The following is an 18,494-nucleotide window of genomic DNA, read 5'->3' on the forward strand; positions in this document are numbered from 1 at the left end:
CTGATCTTGAGTTTATGGGGAAGCGTCTCTGACCTGCGCGCAGTGAACGAAACCAACGATCCCGGCACACTGCTGCGTTGCCTCGCCTGTTGAAACATCTTGGGACGTGCCAGGTGTGAGTTAGGCCGGGTTGGGTTGGGTTTGGTGAGGAACTGACAAAGTCAGTCCCCGTGGTGAGGGCATCCTTCCCGCGCTCTGCGCCTGGGGATCCTGAGGTTCGGGCAACCTCAGGGAGCGGACGTGAGCAGCTTGGAACCAGCTTGTCTTCCCTAACTGTGTTTAGGATGCGAGGGGTGAACATACAGGGGCAGTGACAGAAAGGTCCCTCCCACCGTCTGGCATGGGAACCCCTGGCCCCCTGTGGACCCTGACCACCAGAGCCATGGCTGGTGTGACTAAGGAACTGGGGTTTTATTTAATTTTAATTAAGATTTAAATTTGAATAGCCTTGTTAGTGATTGTCTTAATTGGGCTGTACAGCTCTGATAAATTGTGAATTCTGTTGCCTGAGCGTGTCGCTTTCTGAAGGTGGCCCACTGGCCTGATAACACCTTTCACCGCAGGAGAATCAAGCGCATTCCTTGTACCTGAGTGGTTTTTCTACACATATGAACACATTCTCATGCCCAGTAGTTGACTGATAGACTGATAGGATCAGCTTTTTTTAGATACTGCTTATGTTGATGTTAGGCCTTCCCAGGTGGCTCAGTGGTAAAGAATCCACCTGCCAATGCAGGAGATGCAAGATATGCAGGTTCGATCCTTGGGTCAGGAAGGTCCTCTGGAAATGGCAACCCACTCCAGTATTCTTGCTTGGAAAATTCCATGGACAGAGGAACCTGATGGGCTATAGTCCATGGGGTTGAAAAGAGTCAGGCGCGACTGAAAGATTGAGCGCACACATGTGTTGATGTGATTACGAGGATCCACACTTTGAAAGGCACAGTGAGGCATCAGAGGGGAGAGTGATTCCGCCCTGCCCGGGGCCCCAGACAACCTCTGCACTTGGATTCTTCAGGGGTGGTCTTTGCAAGCATGCATGGAATCACTTTTAATTTGTCACTTCTTTTATTTCTTACGATTGTCTTTTATTCCCTTTGGAGGCAGAACCCTCTCAAGGGTGTGAGGGAAACATGGTCCCGAGTTCCCAGTGAGCACGTGTCTGCCCAGGGAGGTCCCCCAGCAAACTGACCGGGAAGTGGATCTGACAGAAAAGCCCATGATTATCTCATCAAGAAAGCATTTTAACAGTTCTCTGCACTTGTTTAGCTTTTCCTGTTTAAAGCACTTTTGTTTTTATGATCTTATTTTCACCCTTGTCTTCAGAGTTTGCAGATTCTAACCATTGGATGGCCCTGTAGTTCCAAGAAAAGAAAATGCTGGTTATCACAAAAATACGCTGGGAGTTCCCCTTCCATCTGAGAGGAAGGAATTGGAATGGGTGGGAGGGCTGGGTCAGGTCATAAAGTCTGTTATCCGTGACCCTTGCCTTGGCTTTACTGCCTGTGTCTTCCTGGGAGCCCAGAGTTGTGGTCCTGGGCCTGGCTTGGCCTGGCTTGGACTCCCATGCTGGACTGCATGTGCTGCCGCCTCCAGCAGGGTCTTCAAGGACTCGTCTTGAGATTTGGAACTGGTGCTTTAAGAGGGTGTGTGGGTTGTCACTCACTCTCAGAACACCAGACTTTGTTGATGAAAAGTGATCAAGAAAAACAGGCATTTTGAGACTTTTAAAAGGTGCTATGGGGTCATGTGGTCCATATTTTGAGGGTCCAGTTGTAGCTCTAAGAAGGTAGCATCTTACACACATGTAGATGTTTTCTTTATTTTGAACTTCAGTTTGTTTATTTGAAAATATAATTACTTTACCCAAAACCTCATTTGAGAAAGACAGGTGCTGAGTGCCTCAGCAAGGCCTTATGTCCTTGAACATAAACGCTCTATCTCCTTTTTCTCACTGTTTAAATGTTCACGAGGGTCAGAGGTCAGAGCAGGGCCATGTCACTCACTTGCTGGGGGCAGGGCCTGGGGCAGCTTCTGTTGGTAACTGTAAGGTTCTTTCTCTCCAAGGAGCTGATGGTGGCGGATCGTCGGCTGCAAATGGGCCCGGGGTTGCCCCCACCGCCCCTGCAGGGGGATCTCGCTCCTCCTCCAGGAACTTGGGGTCTTCGAGTGGGGAGAAGGAGGAAGGCAAGAAGGTTCGGCGGCAGTGGGAGTCCTGGAGCACAGAGGACAAAAACACCTTCTTTGAGGGGCTGTACGAGGTAAGCTTCCTGGAGCCTGCAGGGCTGGTGGGGCTCCCTCCTGATACCCCACTTGGTGGCCCCAGGCCTTGGCCTCTGACCTTGGCCCTTCATCTCCTCTGTGTGACCCTCAAAGCTGTTTCTAGTTGAGGTGGCTGTTAGGAAGTGTCTTTGCTTCTCTCTTCTAAGATTCTCTCCAGTGGCTCAGAGTGGTGCCCGTCCCTCTGGGCCTTCCCCTTGCAGCTGGTGGCAGTTTTGTGGGAGAGGAAGTACCTGAGCTAGACGCTGGAGGAGGCACTTCACGTGCAACTCTGTCTTGTTCTGACTCACCTGCCATTGCTTCTTTTAAAACAGAGAATGAGTGTTCATTCTTCAGGATTTTTACTTTTTGTTCTTAAATTTTGAAATGATTTCAGAATTGGAAAAACCACAAGAATACAGGGAATGTTCACATGCCCTTTTCTTGCTTCCCTGATACCCTCATGACTGCAGGGTGACGAACACAGTGAGGAGGATCAATCTCATGTCATCAGTGTTTCCTCTGGGGTCCTCCTTTGGGTCACATTGACCCACATTGTAGTTGGCTCCTCCCAGTTGGGACAGGTCCCTCTGTCTTCCCTTTTTTCCCTGGTCTCTTTTGAAGTGTCCAGTCTGTTCACTCATGGAGCACCCTTCGTTGGGCTCACGTGACATTTCCTTGTGGTTAAGCTTAAGCTTTGTGTTGAGAGTGCCGCAGGAGTGCTGTGCAGCCTTGGTGTGTCCTCGTGGGAGCCTGTGCTGTGCTCTCGGGCCTGCTGTGTGAACCTTGGTCTCTGCATTCAGGTGGCATCTCTCGGGTTCTCCACTGCCAAGTCTTCCTCTTTTTTTTTAACTTTGAGACTGTGTGAATACCCTGTTTTGCATCATTTTTCTTTCTTCTAATTTAAGCAACCAGTGCTGCTTCTTACTGGAACAGCTATTACTGTGGTGTGTGACCAGTGACAACTTTCTGGCTCCCTTATTCTATGTACATTTATTAATTGGGAACCCCACGCCAGGAGCTCTCCCTTCTCCATTTATGTTGGCTCTTGTGTCCTTCTAACATATTTCTGTTCAACCTTGAGTACTTCTGTCTCTCTGGCACCACAGGATGCTCTAGACATTCCTGGTGTTTTCCTTGCCCCAGACTTGGCATTGCCCATTTTCCCAAGGAACCCTGTTCCTTTTGGAAAGTGGGATTTAGAAGCCAAGCCCTGGGCACCCCACTGCTCATTGCTGCCGGCGTGCCGTTACCTCCAGGTCCCTTCCCATGCTCTTGCTGGCTTTGTGTTGATGAGAGTTTCAGTCATGGGCAGTACCTGGACAGCATCGACGCTGTGTCCTCTGGAATGTAAATTCTGTCCTAAAAATCTAAGCTGTACTTGGCTTCTGCGTGGAGTTGCTGAAGGAAGGCCCGCAGCTATATTCAGAGCACATTCTGTGTGATCCTGGTTAATACCTTTTGTATGAATGAATTGGTGAGATTATTTCTGAATAGTTGATGTGTTATTTTAAGATACCAGATACACAGCACCCTGAGCTCCTCCATCCTGTCATATCTTCTGATTATTGTTTATGGGGGTGTCTCATTTCATGGGCTCTAAAGAAGTCTAGAGGTTAAGCCGTTTGTCCAGGTGATAAGCTTTACGTTTCTCCTGCTCCGGGCTCCTTGCCTGTTGGTGCCCACACGTTCAGGTAGTTCTGTTGCTGCCTTCTCCATGGTTCTGATGGAGACCTGAGGCTCTGCGGAAGCCGGGTTGAAGTTCACGCACAGTAAGAGCTGTGAAGGCCCCTCTCCCTTTTCGGGAAGCAGCTGCCTTCTACGAAGGCTGCCTTGTGATCACCTTGTGCTGGTAACGTGGGCTTTGTTTTGCAGCATGGGAAGGACTTTGAGGCAATCCAGAACAACATCGCTCTGAAGTACAGGAAGAAGGGCAAGCCCGCCAGCATGGTGAAGAACAAGGAGCAGGTGCGCCACTTCTACTACCGCACGTGGCACAAGATCACCAAGTACATCGACTTCGACAACGGTGAGCACCACCTGCCCGCCCCCAGTCCAGAGCGCGGCTTTGGCACACCTGCCGGCCTCTCTCTGGCCTCATTCTCATGCAGCACACGGCCTGGGGTGTCCTCAGCTCGGCATGCTGGCTGGCAGGAGGCCTTGTAGCTGGTGGTTGGGTTGAACTGCGAGGACGCCTCTGGCGTCTGGGTACCTGGCTCGCTTGCTGGGAGGGAGGGTACCGTGGTCCTGGATCCTACCTCTTCATTACCCGCCCTTCTCCCAAGGGAGCCCTGGTGGGTTAGGAGTGGGCCAGGCCTGGCATGGAAGGCTGGGGGTGGAGGGCTGGCCATCCAGGGCTTTCCCAGCCCTTGTCACCTGTGTTTGAGTCTGGTTTGCATGGTACTATCTTTAAGTCACAGTGTCTAGGTCACTGCCAGGTGCAGTCCTGACTTCCTGCTCAGAGCACCCCTTCCGTCAGGTCTCTGCCCTCGGGGGAGGCATTGCCGCCGCCTCTGTCCACACGCTGGGAGAGCCGTGTTCGTGTCACCCCTGCCGCCTCTCGTGGCTCAGGCCCTCCTGTGACCGCCCGGTTTCTGACACTCCCCATTAGCAGCAGTGCTGCTGCAGGATGACCGCGGTGGCCATGCTCACGCCACTCTTGTGAACTCTGCCTGTGCCTTGCAGGTGGTCTTTGGCCGGGCAACGAGTTCTTGCCTCCCCGATTACCCCTCCGGCTTCCCTGCTGCCTCTCCCTGTGGTCAGGGTGCCAGGGCCAGGGCTTCCCCCAGCCTGGAAAGGCCCAGTGGTGGTCTGAACTGTTCTTCTATAACAAGTCTGGCTTTGGAGGGTTACTGTCTTCCCTGAAACTGCTTCACCCTGCTTCCTCGCTCGCGTGGACCGGGTGTGGAGGACTGTGTGCTGCTGCTGCATCATGTGTGTGTTTACAGAGAGCCCTGGCTGGGTCTGGCTCACAAGCCATGGTTTGCTGTCCTTTGCCCTGGAGAAGTCCTTTCTCGATGCCATGGCTAGCAGCAGGGCTCTCGGGACTGTGGACCAAGCTCCAGACAGTCACGGTTGTGATGGTCACTGCACTTCGCGTGACAGTGTCCTTGTCTTTGCTTTGAATCTTTGTGGATGTCTCCTATCTGCCTGTCAGTCTTGCTGGTTCTGTTCTGAGCTTCTCAGATCTGTCCGTGCTGCCCAGCCCCCACCACCCTCCTCCCTCCCCTAGCCCATGCCGCGCTCTATACACGGAGAGGTGACGCCACATTCCGCGCCTGGTGGAAGCCCACTGTGTTGGGCACTCCATTTTCTCTCTAGGGAAAATGCTCTGCCTGTCAGAGTTCCCTCCTCCCTCTTTTTCTTTTGAAAAGTGCAAAAACAGCACCATATTGCTGTGTACTCTGCTCCGTGGTCCAGGGTGAAGGGGTCAAAACCAGTGCCCTGGCGTGACCTCAAGCCCCGCAAGTCCGTGCCCTCCTTCTGAAGCTGCACCTTCCCTCGTTTTCAGTGTTCTCCCGTGGGCTCAAAAAGTCATCCCAAGAGCTGTATGGCCTCATCTGCTACGGGGAACTGCGCAAGAAGATCGGGGGCTGTGAGTACCTTCCCTGGGGCCTCCTCCCGGTGCGGCTGCAGCTTTAGTCCTGGGGCTCTTTGTTTTCTCGCCAACTTTCAGCCTGAAAACATTTTAATGTCAGGATGTTTTAACATGTAGAAGTATTGAAGGAAGATGTATTGACCTCACTCACTGTTGTTTAGATTTTACTGGCCTGAACTTTGGCCATATCTGTGTTACCTCTCCTGCCCCCAGCCGCTCTACACACTGCCTTTCTTCTTGCTCAGCCATGGGACTGTAAATTGCAAATGCCCAAGCACACTGTGAACCCCTCAGCCGCTGGTCCCTGAGAACAGGGATGTTCCCCTGCATGCCCAGCATGTGTAAAATGTTTCCAGTGGGCACCACAGCCTCACTGGTCTCCTGCCCAACTCAGGTCTCCCAGGACATCCACCACGCCAGGCGGTGCACGCCTGTCCACAGCATGCCCATTCACAGCTGCCGTGTCTCCTGGGTCTGGACTTAGAACAGCCCCCACTTCCTGGTCTTTCCCAACTCTGGTGCTCTGAGGGGTCTGGGACCCTCCGTGTGCCTTGGTCTGAGCCTCTCCTCTTAACTAGTTTCCCTCTAGCTGTACAGGTGTTTCAGCCTCGCCGTGTGACTGTGCACACGAGGCCGCAGCCTGTCAACATGGCTTGGAAGGGCACCCCTGCAGGGCCACCTTGTGAGATGACGATAAGCTGCCACCGAGAGCGTCACAGCCGGGCAGGCTGGGGGGGGCGGGCGTCCCCTGGGTGACCTGCCCTCCCTGAAAGAGGCAGGACTTCCAGAAACCTCTGAAGGAAGGGTCAGGCGGCCTGCCTCCCTGCCCCTCCTCCTGCAGGCTGAGGACTCCTAAACAGACCCCTGGCTCCTGCTCTGAGTGCTCTGCTGAGCTCCTGAATCCCTGTCCTGCCCTGAAGCACTCCTGGTCCTGAAGTGCTGGCCCAGTGCTGGGGCCCTGTCTTTGGTCTTCCCATCCGTGTCACCCAGCTGGACCCCTCCCCACAGAAGGCTCCCCTAGCCGTGTCCTCTTGTCAACTTCTGTCACCCCTGGGTGGGGGGGAGTGGGCGTCCACTCTAGTAAACACACAGGGCCTCAGCCCATGCTTTGGCAGAGCTGTTGGAGGCAAGCCCACAAGTAGCCTAGGAACCCAGCAGGACAAGCGTAGTGGGGTACGGTGGGCCTCAGGAAAGGGTAGTGTCTTATGGGGCCGTTGGGGCGAGTGGTTGCTGGAGAGGGACAGTACTCTTACTGCAGGGGACATGTGGGCTCTGGGGGCTGCAGCTGACATGGACATTACTCTGGGAGGCCCTGAGGCTCCATTAAGTGGTTTGGATTCTGCGCTGAAGATAAGCACGTGGAGTCTTGCTGGGCTCTGCTCCTGGCACCCTGATGCTCACGTATGTTTGTTTTTGCACCGAAGGCATGGACGACAAGAATGCCACGAAGCTGAATGAGCTCATTCAGGCTGGGTGAGTAGATGGCGTGGGTGGCGGGCTGGCTCCCGTGAGTTTGCACTTTTCTCTCAATCGTAGACCTTGAAATACATGCAGTTTTCTCCCCTTTTCTCAGTGAGAACCGTTAAAACTTGAACTCGTCAGAGTTAACCCTTATCCCCTTGCAGCTAAGCATCTGCCTGTTAGGAAGTGGCCAGCCCAGGGGAGTGGATTGACCTGCCCCAGCTTCTTCCCGACCTGGGGTCCATCCCTGTTCTTTGCAGGTCTCCACTCGGCCCTCACTCTCACGGTCTCACTCTTCTCCTCAGCCTCGTGCTTTGTAGTGTGGGAGCTCCTCTTGCTTCTGGAAGGCATTCTCTCCTGTGCATTTTTCTCATGTTGACACCCCAGCTGCTTTCCTTCCTTTTTTTTTTTTCATTTATTTTTATTAGTTGGAGGCTAATTACTTTACAATATTGTAATGGTTTTTGCCATATATTGACATGAATCAGCCATGGATTTACATGTGTTCCCCATCCTGAACCCCCCTCCCACCTCCCTCCCCATCCCATCCCTCTGGGTCATCCCAGTGCACCAGCCCCAAGCACTTGTCTCATGCATCCAACCTGGACTGGTGATCTGTTCCACACCTGATAATATACATGTTTCAATGCTGTTCTCTCAGATCATCCCACCCTCGCCTTCTCCCATAGAGTCCAAAATTCTGTTCTATACATCTGTGTCTCTTTTTCTGTCTTGCATATAGGGTTATCGTTACAATCTTTCTAAATTCCATATATATGCGTTAGTATACTGTATTGGTGTTTATCTTTCTGGCTTACTTCACTCTGTATAATGGGCTCCAGTTTCATCCGTCTCATTAGAACTGATTCAAATGTATTCTTTTTTAATGGCTGAGTAATATTCCATTGTGTACATGAAATATTACTTATCCATTCGTCTGCTGATGGGCACCTAGGTTGCTTCCATGTGCTGGCTGTTATAAACAGTGCTGCGATGAACATTGGGGTGCACGTGTCTCTTTCGCTGCTTTCCGCCCTTGGCCTGGTGCTGGATGGCGGGTGGGCCCCTGCCCTCAGACTGAGGGTCTGCCAGGCAGGCTGGCCATGCGCTTGTGCGCCATGGCTCTGGCCCAGCGTCTGTGCTCAGAGAGGCGGGCGGCGGGTTCCCAGGCTCTGTGTCTGGACTGTCACCTGTCTGAGCAGGCCTGAGAGTGGCCAGGTTGTTTGCACCACCACGTATGAAAGAGCAGAGGCTTGTCCTGGTGGCCGGGGGAGCAGGTGGCTTGGCCAGCTGGCATCGCTGGGCACACCAAGCCTCCCAGAGGTGTGGGGTATGGTGGAGGCCAGCGGCCCCCGCCCCAGGGTGCTTTATGACCCCCGTCCACCTGTGCACCGTCAGTGTCAGGCTGCCCTGCCTGCTTCCTGCCGTGTGTGGGCTCCAGGATCTAAAGGTTTGAGTGGTGGTATGTGCATGAGCCTTCCCTGGAGAGCCATCCCTGTGGCTGTGTGGATCCGTGGTCTGTTCATCCTTCCCCTACGCGCCAGTAAGGGACATAGGCAGTTTACGGAGAGTGAAGGACTATCCTAAAATTAATTTGAATTCTGTGTGATTGCTGGTTGTTTTTTTTTTAAGAATTCTATTCCTTTAGTGTTCCTTATATTTTTAAGTTAATCATTGGGAAGATTCGTAATTCTGTTCAGGATGGGTATGACTTTTGGTATAATATCATGTGCTGATGTGACTCCAGCATTTGTCATAGATTCTCACGGAAGGAGTGGTGGGCGTGTGTAGACCTTACAGGGGGCTGCCAGCTTGCTTTCCAGGGAGGCTTCTGGGTGCCCTGACACGCCCCATGCTGGGTGTGCTCAGACTGTCTGATCTGAGCCACTCTGCTGGTGAAGGGGTGTCTCACTGTGGTTTTCACTTCATTTCCCTGAGGGCTGGTATTGAACACCTTCCTAAGACTCACTGGTCGTCTCTTGTGGAGTGCCACTTCAGGTCTTGTGCCCACTGAGTTCTGAATGTCCTTCATTTGTTCCAGACACAAGCCTTGTGTCAGGCAGGTGACTTACAGACATTTCCTCCCAGTCTGTGGTTCATCTTCTTAGTGGCTTTATCAGTGACCTTCACAGGGTAAACGTTTTCAGCTGTGGTGTAGTCCAGTTTGTTGTTTTTATCATGTTTGGATCATGCTTTTAGTATGTCTAAGAAGTCTTTGCTGAACTCAAGGTCACAAGATTTTTTCCAATGTTTTTTTCTAAAAGTGTTAATGGTTTGATATATAAATTCACTCTGAATTGACTTTGGTACACACCATGTCGTTTGTGCTGAGGTCCAGTTTGTGGCCTGTGGGTGTGTCCAGTGGGACTGGCCGCACCTGCTTCCCCTATTCGCTGCTTTTTCACCCTCGTCTAAGGTCTGTTGACTATACTGTGTGGGTCTGTTTCCAGACTTTAAATTCTGCTCCATTGATGTATTGTGTGTTCTTTTGACAACAGACATCTGTTTTGAAGAACAAAGCAAAAATCCTGTAAAAGTGAGACAGAGATGGGGGAGTTAGGAAGGTGCCTGTGGAAAAACTAGTCCCTGACATCAGAGCATTGAGTATTTATCTCACTTCCCATCCCTGCCTCTCATGCAGACCATTTCCAAATAACTGTCTATCTCCCTTTGTTATAAAATTGTAGAATTAGATTAAGGAGCAAATGAATTGAGCAAAGCTCTAAAATTAAATCTCATTACATTGGTCGCAGACCCAGCAGCATAGAATTTGGCACATGTTTATTAGACTTATCAAGTTAACTTTGTAGAGAAGTAAATGAAAAATACAAGAAAGGAAAGCTCGATTCCTATGCACACAGAGGAGTTACTCTGCTGCCTGTTCTGTTGAAGTCACACTGGTGGAGGACTCAGAGGGGTCTCTGCATCGCTCCATGTGAGCAGGGCTGGGCCTGATTCTCCTGCAGGTGCTCCTTCCCAGCCTGGCTGAGGCCAGGCCTCCCTGTGCTGGCTGCAGCCTCCAGCCACTCCTAGAACTTTGATTTGTGAGAAGAGGAAAGGGATCGTAACCTCAGAACGGTCTCTAGTTATAAAGCATGCCCTGTTCAATTTCTCTTAAAAAAAAAGGAAGTCCCAAAACAGCAGTTTAACGGAAAATGTGGTTATCACAAATACAGGTGCCACGTGACATGGCTCCCCAGCTCTTTAAATCTTGCTGCTGCTGTTGTGTTTGTCTGGGATGGAAGGGCAGGAATGTCCACTTGCTTCAGAACCCTTTACTGGCAGGAGCTGTGTAAGAACTGACCCATTGTTCTTGGTTCCCACTCCAGCAGCATCAGAACGTCCTGGGAGTGCTCTGCTGTGTGTGTTTCCCCTGGGTTGAGGGGCTTCAGTCTCATGCTCTTGGTCTCAGTGGAGACCATGTTCCCTGCAGGCTCTCATCATCTCTGAACCTCCCCTCCTGACACAACAGTGGGGGGAGCTGGCTCCTGGGGTCTGCCTGCCTAGATAACTGTTTCTCCTAAATTCACAGGCTCAGAGAAATTTAAGTAAAAGGAAAAACCAGAGGAACTACTCCCAATTAAAAGAACAAGAGGATAGAGAAGGGGCATCCAGTGGTGACAGTGGTTCTGATCAGATCAGGGAGGGACCAGAGAGGGAATGGGATCTCCCCTGAGTCACGGAGGGACTGGTAGAGCTGAACAAGAACCCACGCCTGTAACTGAAGACAGAGGGGTCTTTCTGCTACACTCTTAACAAACAGACCCTAAGATCTTTGCACATTATCTTATGGGAAAGACTGCCTAGAGTCAGAAAGAGCTGAAAAGCTCTCCTGGGTGACTGTTGGTTAATGAAGCCAGTGTTGGATGGATTGGATCAAAAAATGACAGGCGCTGAAACAGAACCTGAGGAGGGAAAAGGAAAGTGGACCCTCACCTTCAGGATCCACTGCCAGAAAGCCGCTCTATTTTTGACCTCTTCCACAAGCAGAAAGCCCTAAGTAGAGCCTGTGTGACTGTTCCGTTAAAGCAGGCTGTGAAGGTAAAGCCTGTTCGCAGACTGCAAAGGGCCAGGGTGTGAGACCCTCTGCTTCCTGTGCTGCAGTCAAACATGGGACACCAGTTTTGGTTGAGCCATACTTGCCAGGTCCCCAAAGGAGGCTGTCAGTGGACGGGATCGTTGAGTACATGTGCTGTGGCCACTGGAGCCCCTCTGTCTGAGGCGTTCAGGCCCTGACCCCACCCCACCATGGACTCTGGGTTGCGCAGGTTCTGCTTGTCCCACCACCCTTCTCCTGGGACAGCTCTTCCCGCCGAGTGGTGCCCCTGTGAGAAGCCTTTGTGGTCATCAGCTGTGCCTTGTAAGAATGAGATTTTTAAATCCTTAAAAAAATAAAAGAAGAAAGGAAATCTCCTGAGAGAACAAATAATGAAATAGACCTCTCCAGTCTACCCCATGCTCAAAAAGGAGGTAATAAAAATGCTGAAGAAATTAAGGGCTATCATTAGAGATGTAGATCACTGGCCTAAGGATCTAGAAAGTATAAAGAGGAGCCAATCGAAATCAGACAACTCAATTACCAAGATGAGAAACCGAGCTAAAGACAGTAAACGGGTAATTAAATAATGCAGAAGAACGGATAAGTGATCTGGAAGACAGAATAACAGAAATCCCCCAATCAGAACAGACAAATGAAAAAAATGAAAGCAACATACAGGATCAGTGGAATAATATGAAGTGTGCCAATCTACGCATAAAAGGAAACCAAAGAGGAGAAGAAAGAGAAGGGAATCAAAAATACATTTGAAAGTTTCCCAAACCTAAAGTTTGGGAGTAAGTTCCTTGAGTAAGGAACTCAAGAATGGGAAACAGTTTTAAAGGGACCAGAAGCACAGAGGGTCCCAAACAACAAGAACGCAAACAGACCTACTCCAGGGCACATCATGACAAAAGATAAAGAGAGGATTCTGAAGGCAGCAAGAGAAAAACAAAGAGTCAATTACGAAGAAACCCCCATGAGGCTATCAGCTGATTTCTCTACAGAAACGGTCCAGGCTAGAACGGAGTGGCAAAATAAATTCAGAGTCCTGAAAGGGAAGAAATTTCCATCTAGGATATTCAACCCAGCAGGATGATCATTTGGAGCTGAAGGAGAGAGAACTTCAGAGACAAGCGAACACTCGAGGAATACAGTGATACTGACCCTACCCTTTAGGAATAGTGAGAGGTCCTTTCTGAATAAAAGCAGAAGCAGCAGTCTATAGGAAAGGGAAATATCACAATAGGAAAAAGAAATCTGTTAAAAGGACTAAAGATCACTTTAGATAAGCCAGTATATAGATTTTAAAAACTAAAAAAATTCTGAGAAAGCAATTGTAACTATAATGAACAGCAAAGGATAAACATGAAAATGTAAGATAAGACCTCAAAATCACAAAATGTGGGGGAGGGGAATAAGGAAGTAAAGATCTTTTGGAATGTATTTGTATTTATATGACTGCCAGTGTAAAGCTGGTAGATACATTTCTGGGTTCACATATTTGAGAACCAAGGTAACCACAAATCAAACAAGGAGTAAGGAACTCAAGAATGAGACCAAAAAAAAAAAAAAAAAAACCCATCAGGCCACAAAAGGGAAAATGAAAAGAGCAAAGCAACACCAAAAAGAAATATAAAATTAACTGGAAAACAAGATTTAAATGGCATACTCATCAGTAGTTGCTTTAAATGTCAATGGACTAAATGCTCTAATCAAAAGATACAAACTGTCAGGTTGGATAATAAAAGAACTTACAATAGGCTACTATAAGAGATCCACTTTAGAGGGAAAGACACAGAGATTGAAAGTGAGGGAATGGAAAAAGATATTTCATATGAGAAATGATGAGAAAATGGTCACAGTACTCATATCAGACAAAATAGGTGTTAAAAGCGATATGGAATTCTTGGTGGTCCAGTGGTTAACACTTCGTCCTTTACTGTCATGGCCCTGGTTCGGGAACTAAGATCCCACATGCTGCAACTACTGAGCTCATGTTCTCTAGAACCCGTGCTCTGCAATAAGGGTAGTCTATTCATTGCAACATGAAGCCCTTGCACTGCAGCTGGAGAAAGCTCATGTGCTGGGTATATGAATACCCAGCACAGCCAGAAACAAAAAAGGGAAAAATCAAGTACTAACAGACACAAAGGGAAAAATTGATGGGAATGCAATAATAGTAGGAGACTTTAACACCACACTGACATCAATAGACATATTTTCTAGACAGAAAATCAATGAGGCAACAGAGATCCTAAATGACACAATAGAACAGTTAGACTTAATTGATAGCTACAGGACACTACATCCGAAAAAACCCAGAATATACATTCTTTATAAGTATCCATGTAACATTCTAGGATAGACCACATACTAGGGCACAGAACAAATCTCAACACGTTTAAGAGAATAGAAATTATTTCAAGCATCTTTTGTGATCACAACTGCATGAAATCAGAAGTCAACCACAGAAAGGGAAATGAAAAAATGATTACACACAGACTAAACAGTGTGCTACTAAAATCATCAATAGGTCAGAGATGAAATCAAAGAGAAAAAAAAAATCGTGAAGACAAAGGCAGTGAAAACACAACCATATGAAGTCCATGGTATAGCAGAAGCAGTCCTGAAAAGTTTATAGTCATACAGGCCCTTGTCAAACAAACAAAAAAACCCAAATAAACCTAACCTACCACCTAAAAGAATTAGAGAAAGAAGAACAAACAAAATGTGAAGTCAGCAGAATAAAGACCAGAAGGGACATAAACAGAAATTGAACAATAGGAAAAAAAATCAATAAAACCAAGAGTTGGGTTTTTTAAAAGGACAAAAATATTGCTAAATCTCTAGCCAGGCTCACCAAGAAGAAGAAAGAGAGGACCCAAATGAAGTGAGAAGAAACGGCAACTGACACCTCAGAAATATAAAAAATCATTAGAAAATATTATGAAAAGTTCAGTTGCTCAGTTGTGTCCGACTCTTTGCAACCCCATGGACTGCAGCACGCCAGGCCTCCCAATCCATCACCAACTCCTGTAGTTTGTACTCAAACCTCATGTCCATTGAGTTGGCGATGCCATCCAACAATCTCATCCTCTGTCGTCCCCTTTTCCTCCTGCCTTCAATCTTTCCCAGCATCAGGGTCTTTTCAAATGAGTCAGTTATTCGCAGCAGGTGGCCAAAGTATTGGAGTTTCAGCTTCAGCATCAGTCCTTCCAATGAATATTCAGGATTGCTTTCCTTTAGGATTGACTGGTTGGATCTCCTTGCAGTCCAAGGGACTCTGAAGAGTCTTCTCCAACACCACAGTTCAAAAGCGTCTATTCTTAGCGCTCAGCTTTCTTTATAGTCCAACTCTCACATCTGTGCATCACTACTGGAAAAACCATAACTTTGACTAGAAGGACCTTTGTTGGCAAAGTAATGTCTCTGTTTTTTAGTATGCTGTCTAGGTTGGTCATAACTTTTCTTCCAAGGTGCAGGCATCTTTTAATTTCATGGCTGCACTCACCATCTGCAGTGATTTTGGAGCCCAAAAAAATAATCTGCCACTGTTTCCACTATTTTTCCATCTATTTGCCATGAAGTGATGGGACTGGATGCCATGATCTTTGTTTTCTGAATGTTGAACTTCAGGCCAACTTTCTCACTCTCCTCTTTCACTTTCATCAAGAGGCTCTTTAGTTCTTCTTCACTTTCTGCCATAAGGGTGGTGTCATCTGCATGTCTGAGGTTATTGATATTTCTCCTGGCAATCTTGATCCCAGTTTGTGCTTCATCCAGCCCAGCGTTTCTCATGATGTACCCTGCATATAAGTTAAATAAGCATATGAAAAGTTACATACCAACAAAATGAACAACCTAGTAGAAATGGAGAAGTTTTTAGATATATACAGCCCATCAAAACTGAATCAAAAAGAAACATAATTTGAGTAGACCAGTCACTGGAAGTGAAACAGAACCTGTAGTTAAAAAACTCCCTTCATATGTATAAAATAGATAACTAGTGAGAGCCTGCTGTATGGCACAGGGAATTCAATGAATTGTGGTGACTTAAATAGGAAGGAAATTTTAAAAAGAAGGCATGTGTGTATATATATATATATATGGGCTTCCCTGGTGGCTCAGCAATAAAGAATCTGTCTGGAATGCAGGACACCTGGGTTTGATCCCTGGGTTGGGAAAATCACCTGAAGTAGGGGGGAATGGCAACCCACTTGAGTACTCTTGCCTGGAGAATGCCGTGGACAGAGGAGCCTGGCGGGCTGCAGTCCATGAGGCAGCACAGAGTCGGACACGTCGGAAGAGTTTATGCAGCCGCGGCAGCGTTTGTGTGTGTAGATAATATAACTGATGCACCTGCTGTACAGCAGAAACCTCCAATAAAAGTGTAAAAAAAGCTCCCTGCAAGCAGAAGTCCCAGACTGACGGCTTCACTGGAGAATTCTGCCAAGCATGCAAAGAACTTATATTAATCCTTCTCATACTCTTCCAGGAGGCTGACGGGAGGAAACACTTCCAAAGTCAGTCTGTGAGTGTACCATCACCCTGATACAAAATCTAGGCCAATACTAAAAACGATGACCGGCCAGTATCTTTGATGAATTCAGCTGGAAATCTCTCAGCACAATATTAGCAAACCAAATCCAACAACACATATAAAAGATCATATGCTACAATCAAGTTGGATTTGTCCCAGGGTCCCTAGGATGGTTCAACACCTGTGAGTCAGTCAGTGTGGTTAACCACATCAGCAGAAGAAAAGACCATGCAATCATCTCAAATAGATGCAGAAAAAGCATTTGACTCTCACCAAAGTAGGTATGGAGGAAACATTTCAACATAATAAAGACCAATCTTGACAGACCTATAGCCAACATAATGCTGAATGACGAGAAGCTGAAAGCCTTCCTGTTAACTTCTGGAAGAAGACAAGGATCCCACTCTAATCACGTCTATTTAACAAAGTATTGGAACTCGTAGCCACAACAGTCAGACAGGAAAAAGAAAGAAAAGGCATCCAGACTGGAAGGGAAGAGGTAAAATTGTCATCATATGCAGATGACATGACTCTATATAGAAAACCCTAAAGACTCCACGCAAAAGCCACCCAAACTTATAAAGTTAATTTAGTAACGTAATAGGACACAAGATTAACAGAAATCCATACCATTTCTTTACGCTGAAATACCAGAAAGAGTAAAAATAACTTCTCAGCCTTTGGTTAAGGTCAAGGGTAGAAAGAGTAAAATCATGCTTAAAATTGCATGAAAAAAAAAAGTAAAACTTTAGAAATAAACCTGACCAGGGAGGTGAAAAATTTCTATGTTGAAAACTATAAAACACTGATAAAGGAAATCAAAGATGATTCAAGGAAATAGATATCCCATGCTTTTGGAGTGGAGGAATTAATATAGTTAACATGGCCATACTGCACAAAGCAATCTGTGGATTTAATGTGATCCCTATAAAATTACAAATGATGTTTTTCACCTAATGAGAACAAGTAATCCTAAAATTTGTATGAAACCAAAAAGACCCAGAACTGCCAAGGCAGTCCTGAGGGAAAAGAGCAAAGCTAGAGGCATAACCCTCCCAGGCTTCAGACAATGCCACAAAGCTACAGTAATCCAAACGGTGTGTGGTCTTCATGTAAAGACAGACCTTTGGATCAGTGGGAGAGAATGGAGAGCCCAGAAGTAAACCTACACACCTCTGGTCCATTGACCTTTCAGAAAGGAGGCAAGCGTGCCCAGTGGTGAGAAGACAGTCTCTTCAGCGAGTGGTATCGGGACAGCTGGGCAGCCAGTCACATGTAGATCAGCAAGGTTAGGGCACGCCTTCATGCCATAGACAAGAACAGACTCACAGTGGCTAAAAATGCAAATACAAGGCGCAGCACCGCAAAGCTCCTCACAGAGAATATAGGCAGGACATGTACTGACACTTGTTCAGTCACTCCGTTGTGTCCAGTATTTCAACCCCATGGTCTGCAGCATTCCAGGTTTCCCTGTCCTCCACTCTCTCCCGGGGTTTGCTCAAACTCATGTCCATTGGTGGAATCTGAAAAATAATGCAAATGAACTTATTTACGAAACAGACATAGATTCGTAGATGTAGAAAACAAACTTACGGGTACCAGAGGGTGAGGGGGTGGAGAGAGAAGTTAAGAGTTGGGGGTTAGCAGATATACAGTACCATATGTAAAAGAAAGAAATACGGAGTTACTGTGCAGCAGAGGGAACTGTGTTCAGTATCTATGCTTTTGAAACACAATATCATAGTTCAATTTTTGAAATAGGTAAAAAACCAAAACAGTCATAAAAGCAATGATATCAGCCTTGAACCTTTTGTAAAACATAAACCTATGTTTGTTCACCAACCATTGGGTGGCTGGCCAATGCCTTTTCTTAGGGGCTTGCTCCGTGGAGTCTTGTGGTGGTTTTATTTGGAAGTTCTAGCCAAGACACGTCATTTGTGATTTCCTGTTTTCAAGTGGAGCAAGAACATAGAGGCTGCAGGGACCTTCCTGATCACCCCCAATCTTTCGTAATTGTCTGGCCTACCTTGTTTGGCTGCAGTCTTGAAGACAATCTACCTTTATTGAGTATTGCCAAAGCATACCAAGTGTGTTTTCAGAGTGAGCTATTTTTTGTGGCTTTTATTTTTCTTTCATTAGTAGTAGTATTTCTTTTTGTAATTTGAACATTGTATAAATTGCTGCCACAGCAGTATTCAGAGAGAGAGTCACCCACAGCTATGACATGTGTTGGGCAGGCCCCACTGATTCTGGGCCCGCTGCAGGTCAGTGTGGGGAGCACAAGCATGTAGCACCCCCACCTGCTGGCTTCTAGGGCCCCAGCCTCCACTCGACCCCCAGTGTGGTTTGCAGAGGCCTGAGTGACGTTCCTGACTCGTAGAGGTGGGGTGGGTTGAGAGGTTACGTAGAGGTGGGTGAGCCCATCTGCTCTGGGGCAGAGGAGGGGACGGGGCCTCCAGGGAGCGGGCTGTTGGGTGGGAGGTGGTGGCTGCTCGTGGTCACCAGGCAGGAGGGCAGGTGTGTCCTGAGCGGTGGGCGCCGCCTTTGTGGCCAGCTGCCTGCTCAGGGAGGTCCAGGCCAGCTTTGTCATCTGTCGT

The 18,494-nt window shown here is 47.9% G+C and overlaps 1 protein-coding gene across 1 annotated transcript in view; it reads left to right on the plus strand.

Moving 5' to 3' along the window:
• CRAMP1 (cramped chromatin regulator homolog 1) overlaps positions 1 to 18,494 on the plus strand; it is a 45,347-nt gene that overhangs the window by 9,652 nt on the left and 17,201 nt on the right. Inside the window, exons 3-6 of the mRNA XM_061152508.1 lie at positions 2,068 to 2,261; positions 4,135 to 4,288; positions 5,771 to 5,854; positions 7,282 to 7,330. Coding sequence (XP_061008491.1) covers positions 2,068 to 2,261; positions 4,135 to 4,288; positions 5,771 to 5,854; positions 7,282 to 7,330 — 481 coding nt within the window. The remainder of the gene's footprint in view (positions 1 to 2,067; positions 2,262 to 4,134; positions 4,289 to 5,770; positions 5,855 to 7,281; positions 7,331 to 18,494) is intronic.

Source organism: Dama dama, chromosome 10 (genome assembly GCF_033118175.1).
Source record: "Dama dama isolate Ldn47 chromosome 10, ASM3311817v1, whole genome shotgun sequence".
In the NCBI taxonomy this organism is placed as follows: Eukaryota; Metazoa; Chordata; class Mammalia; order Artiodactyla; family Cervidae; genus Dama; species Dama dama.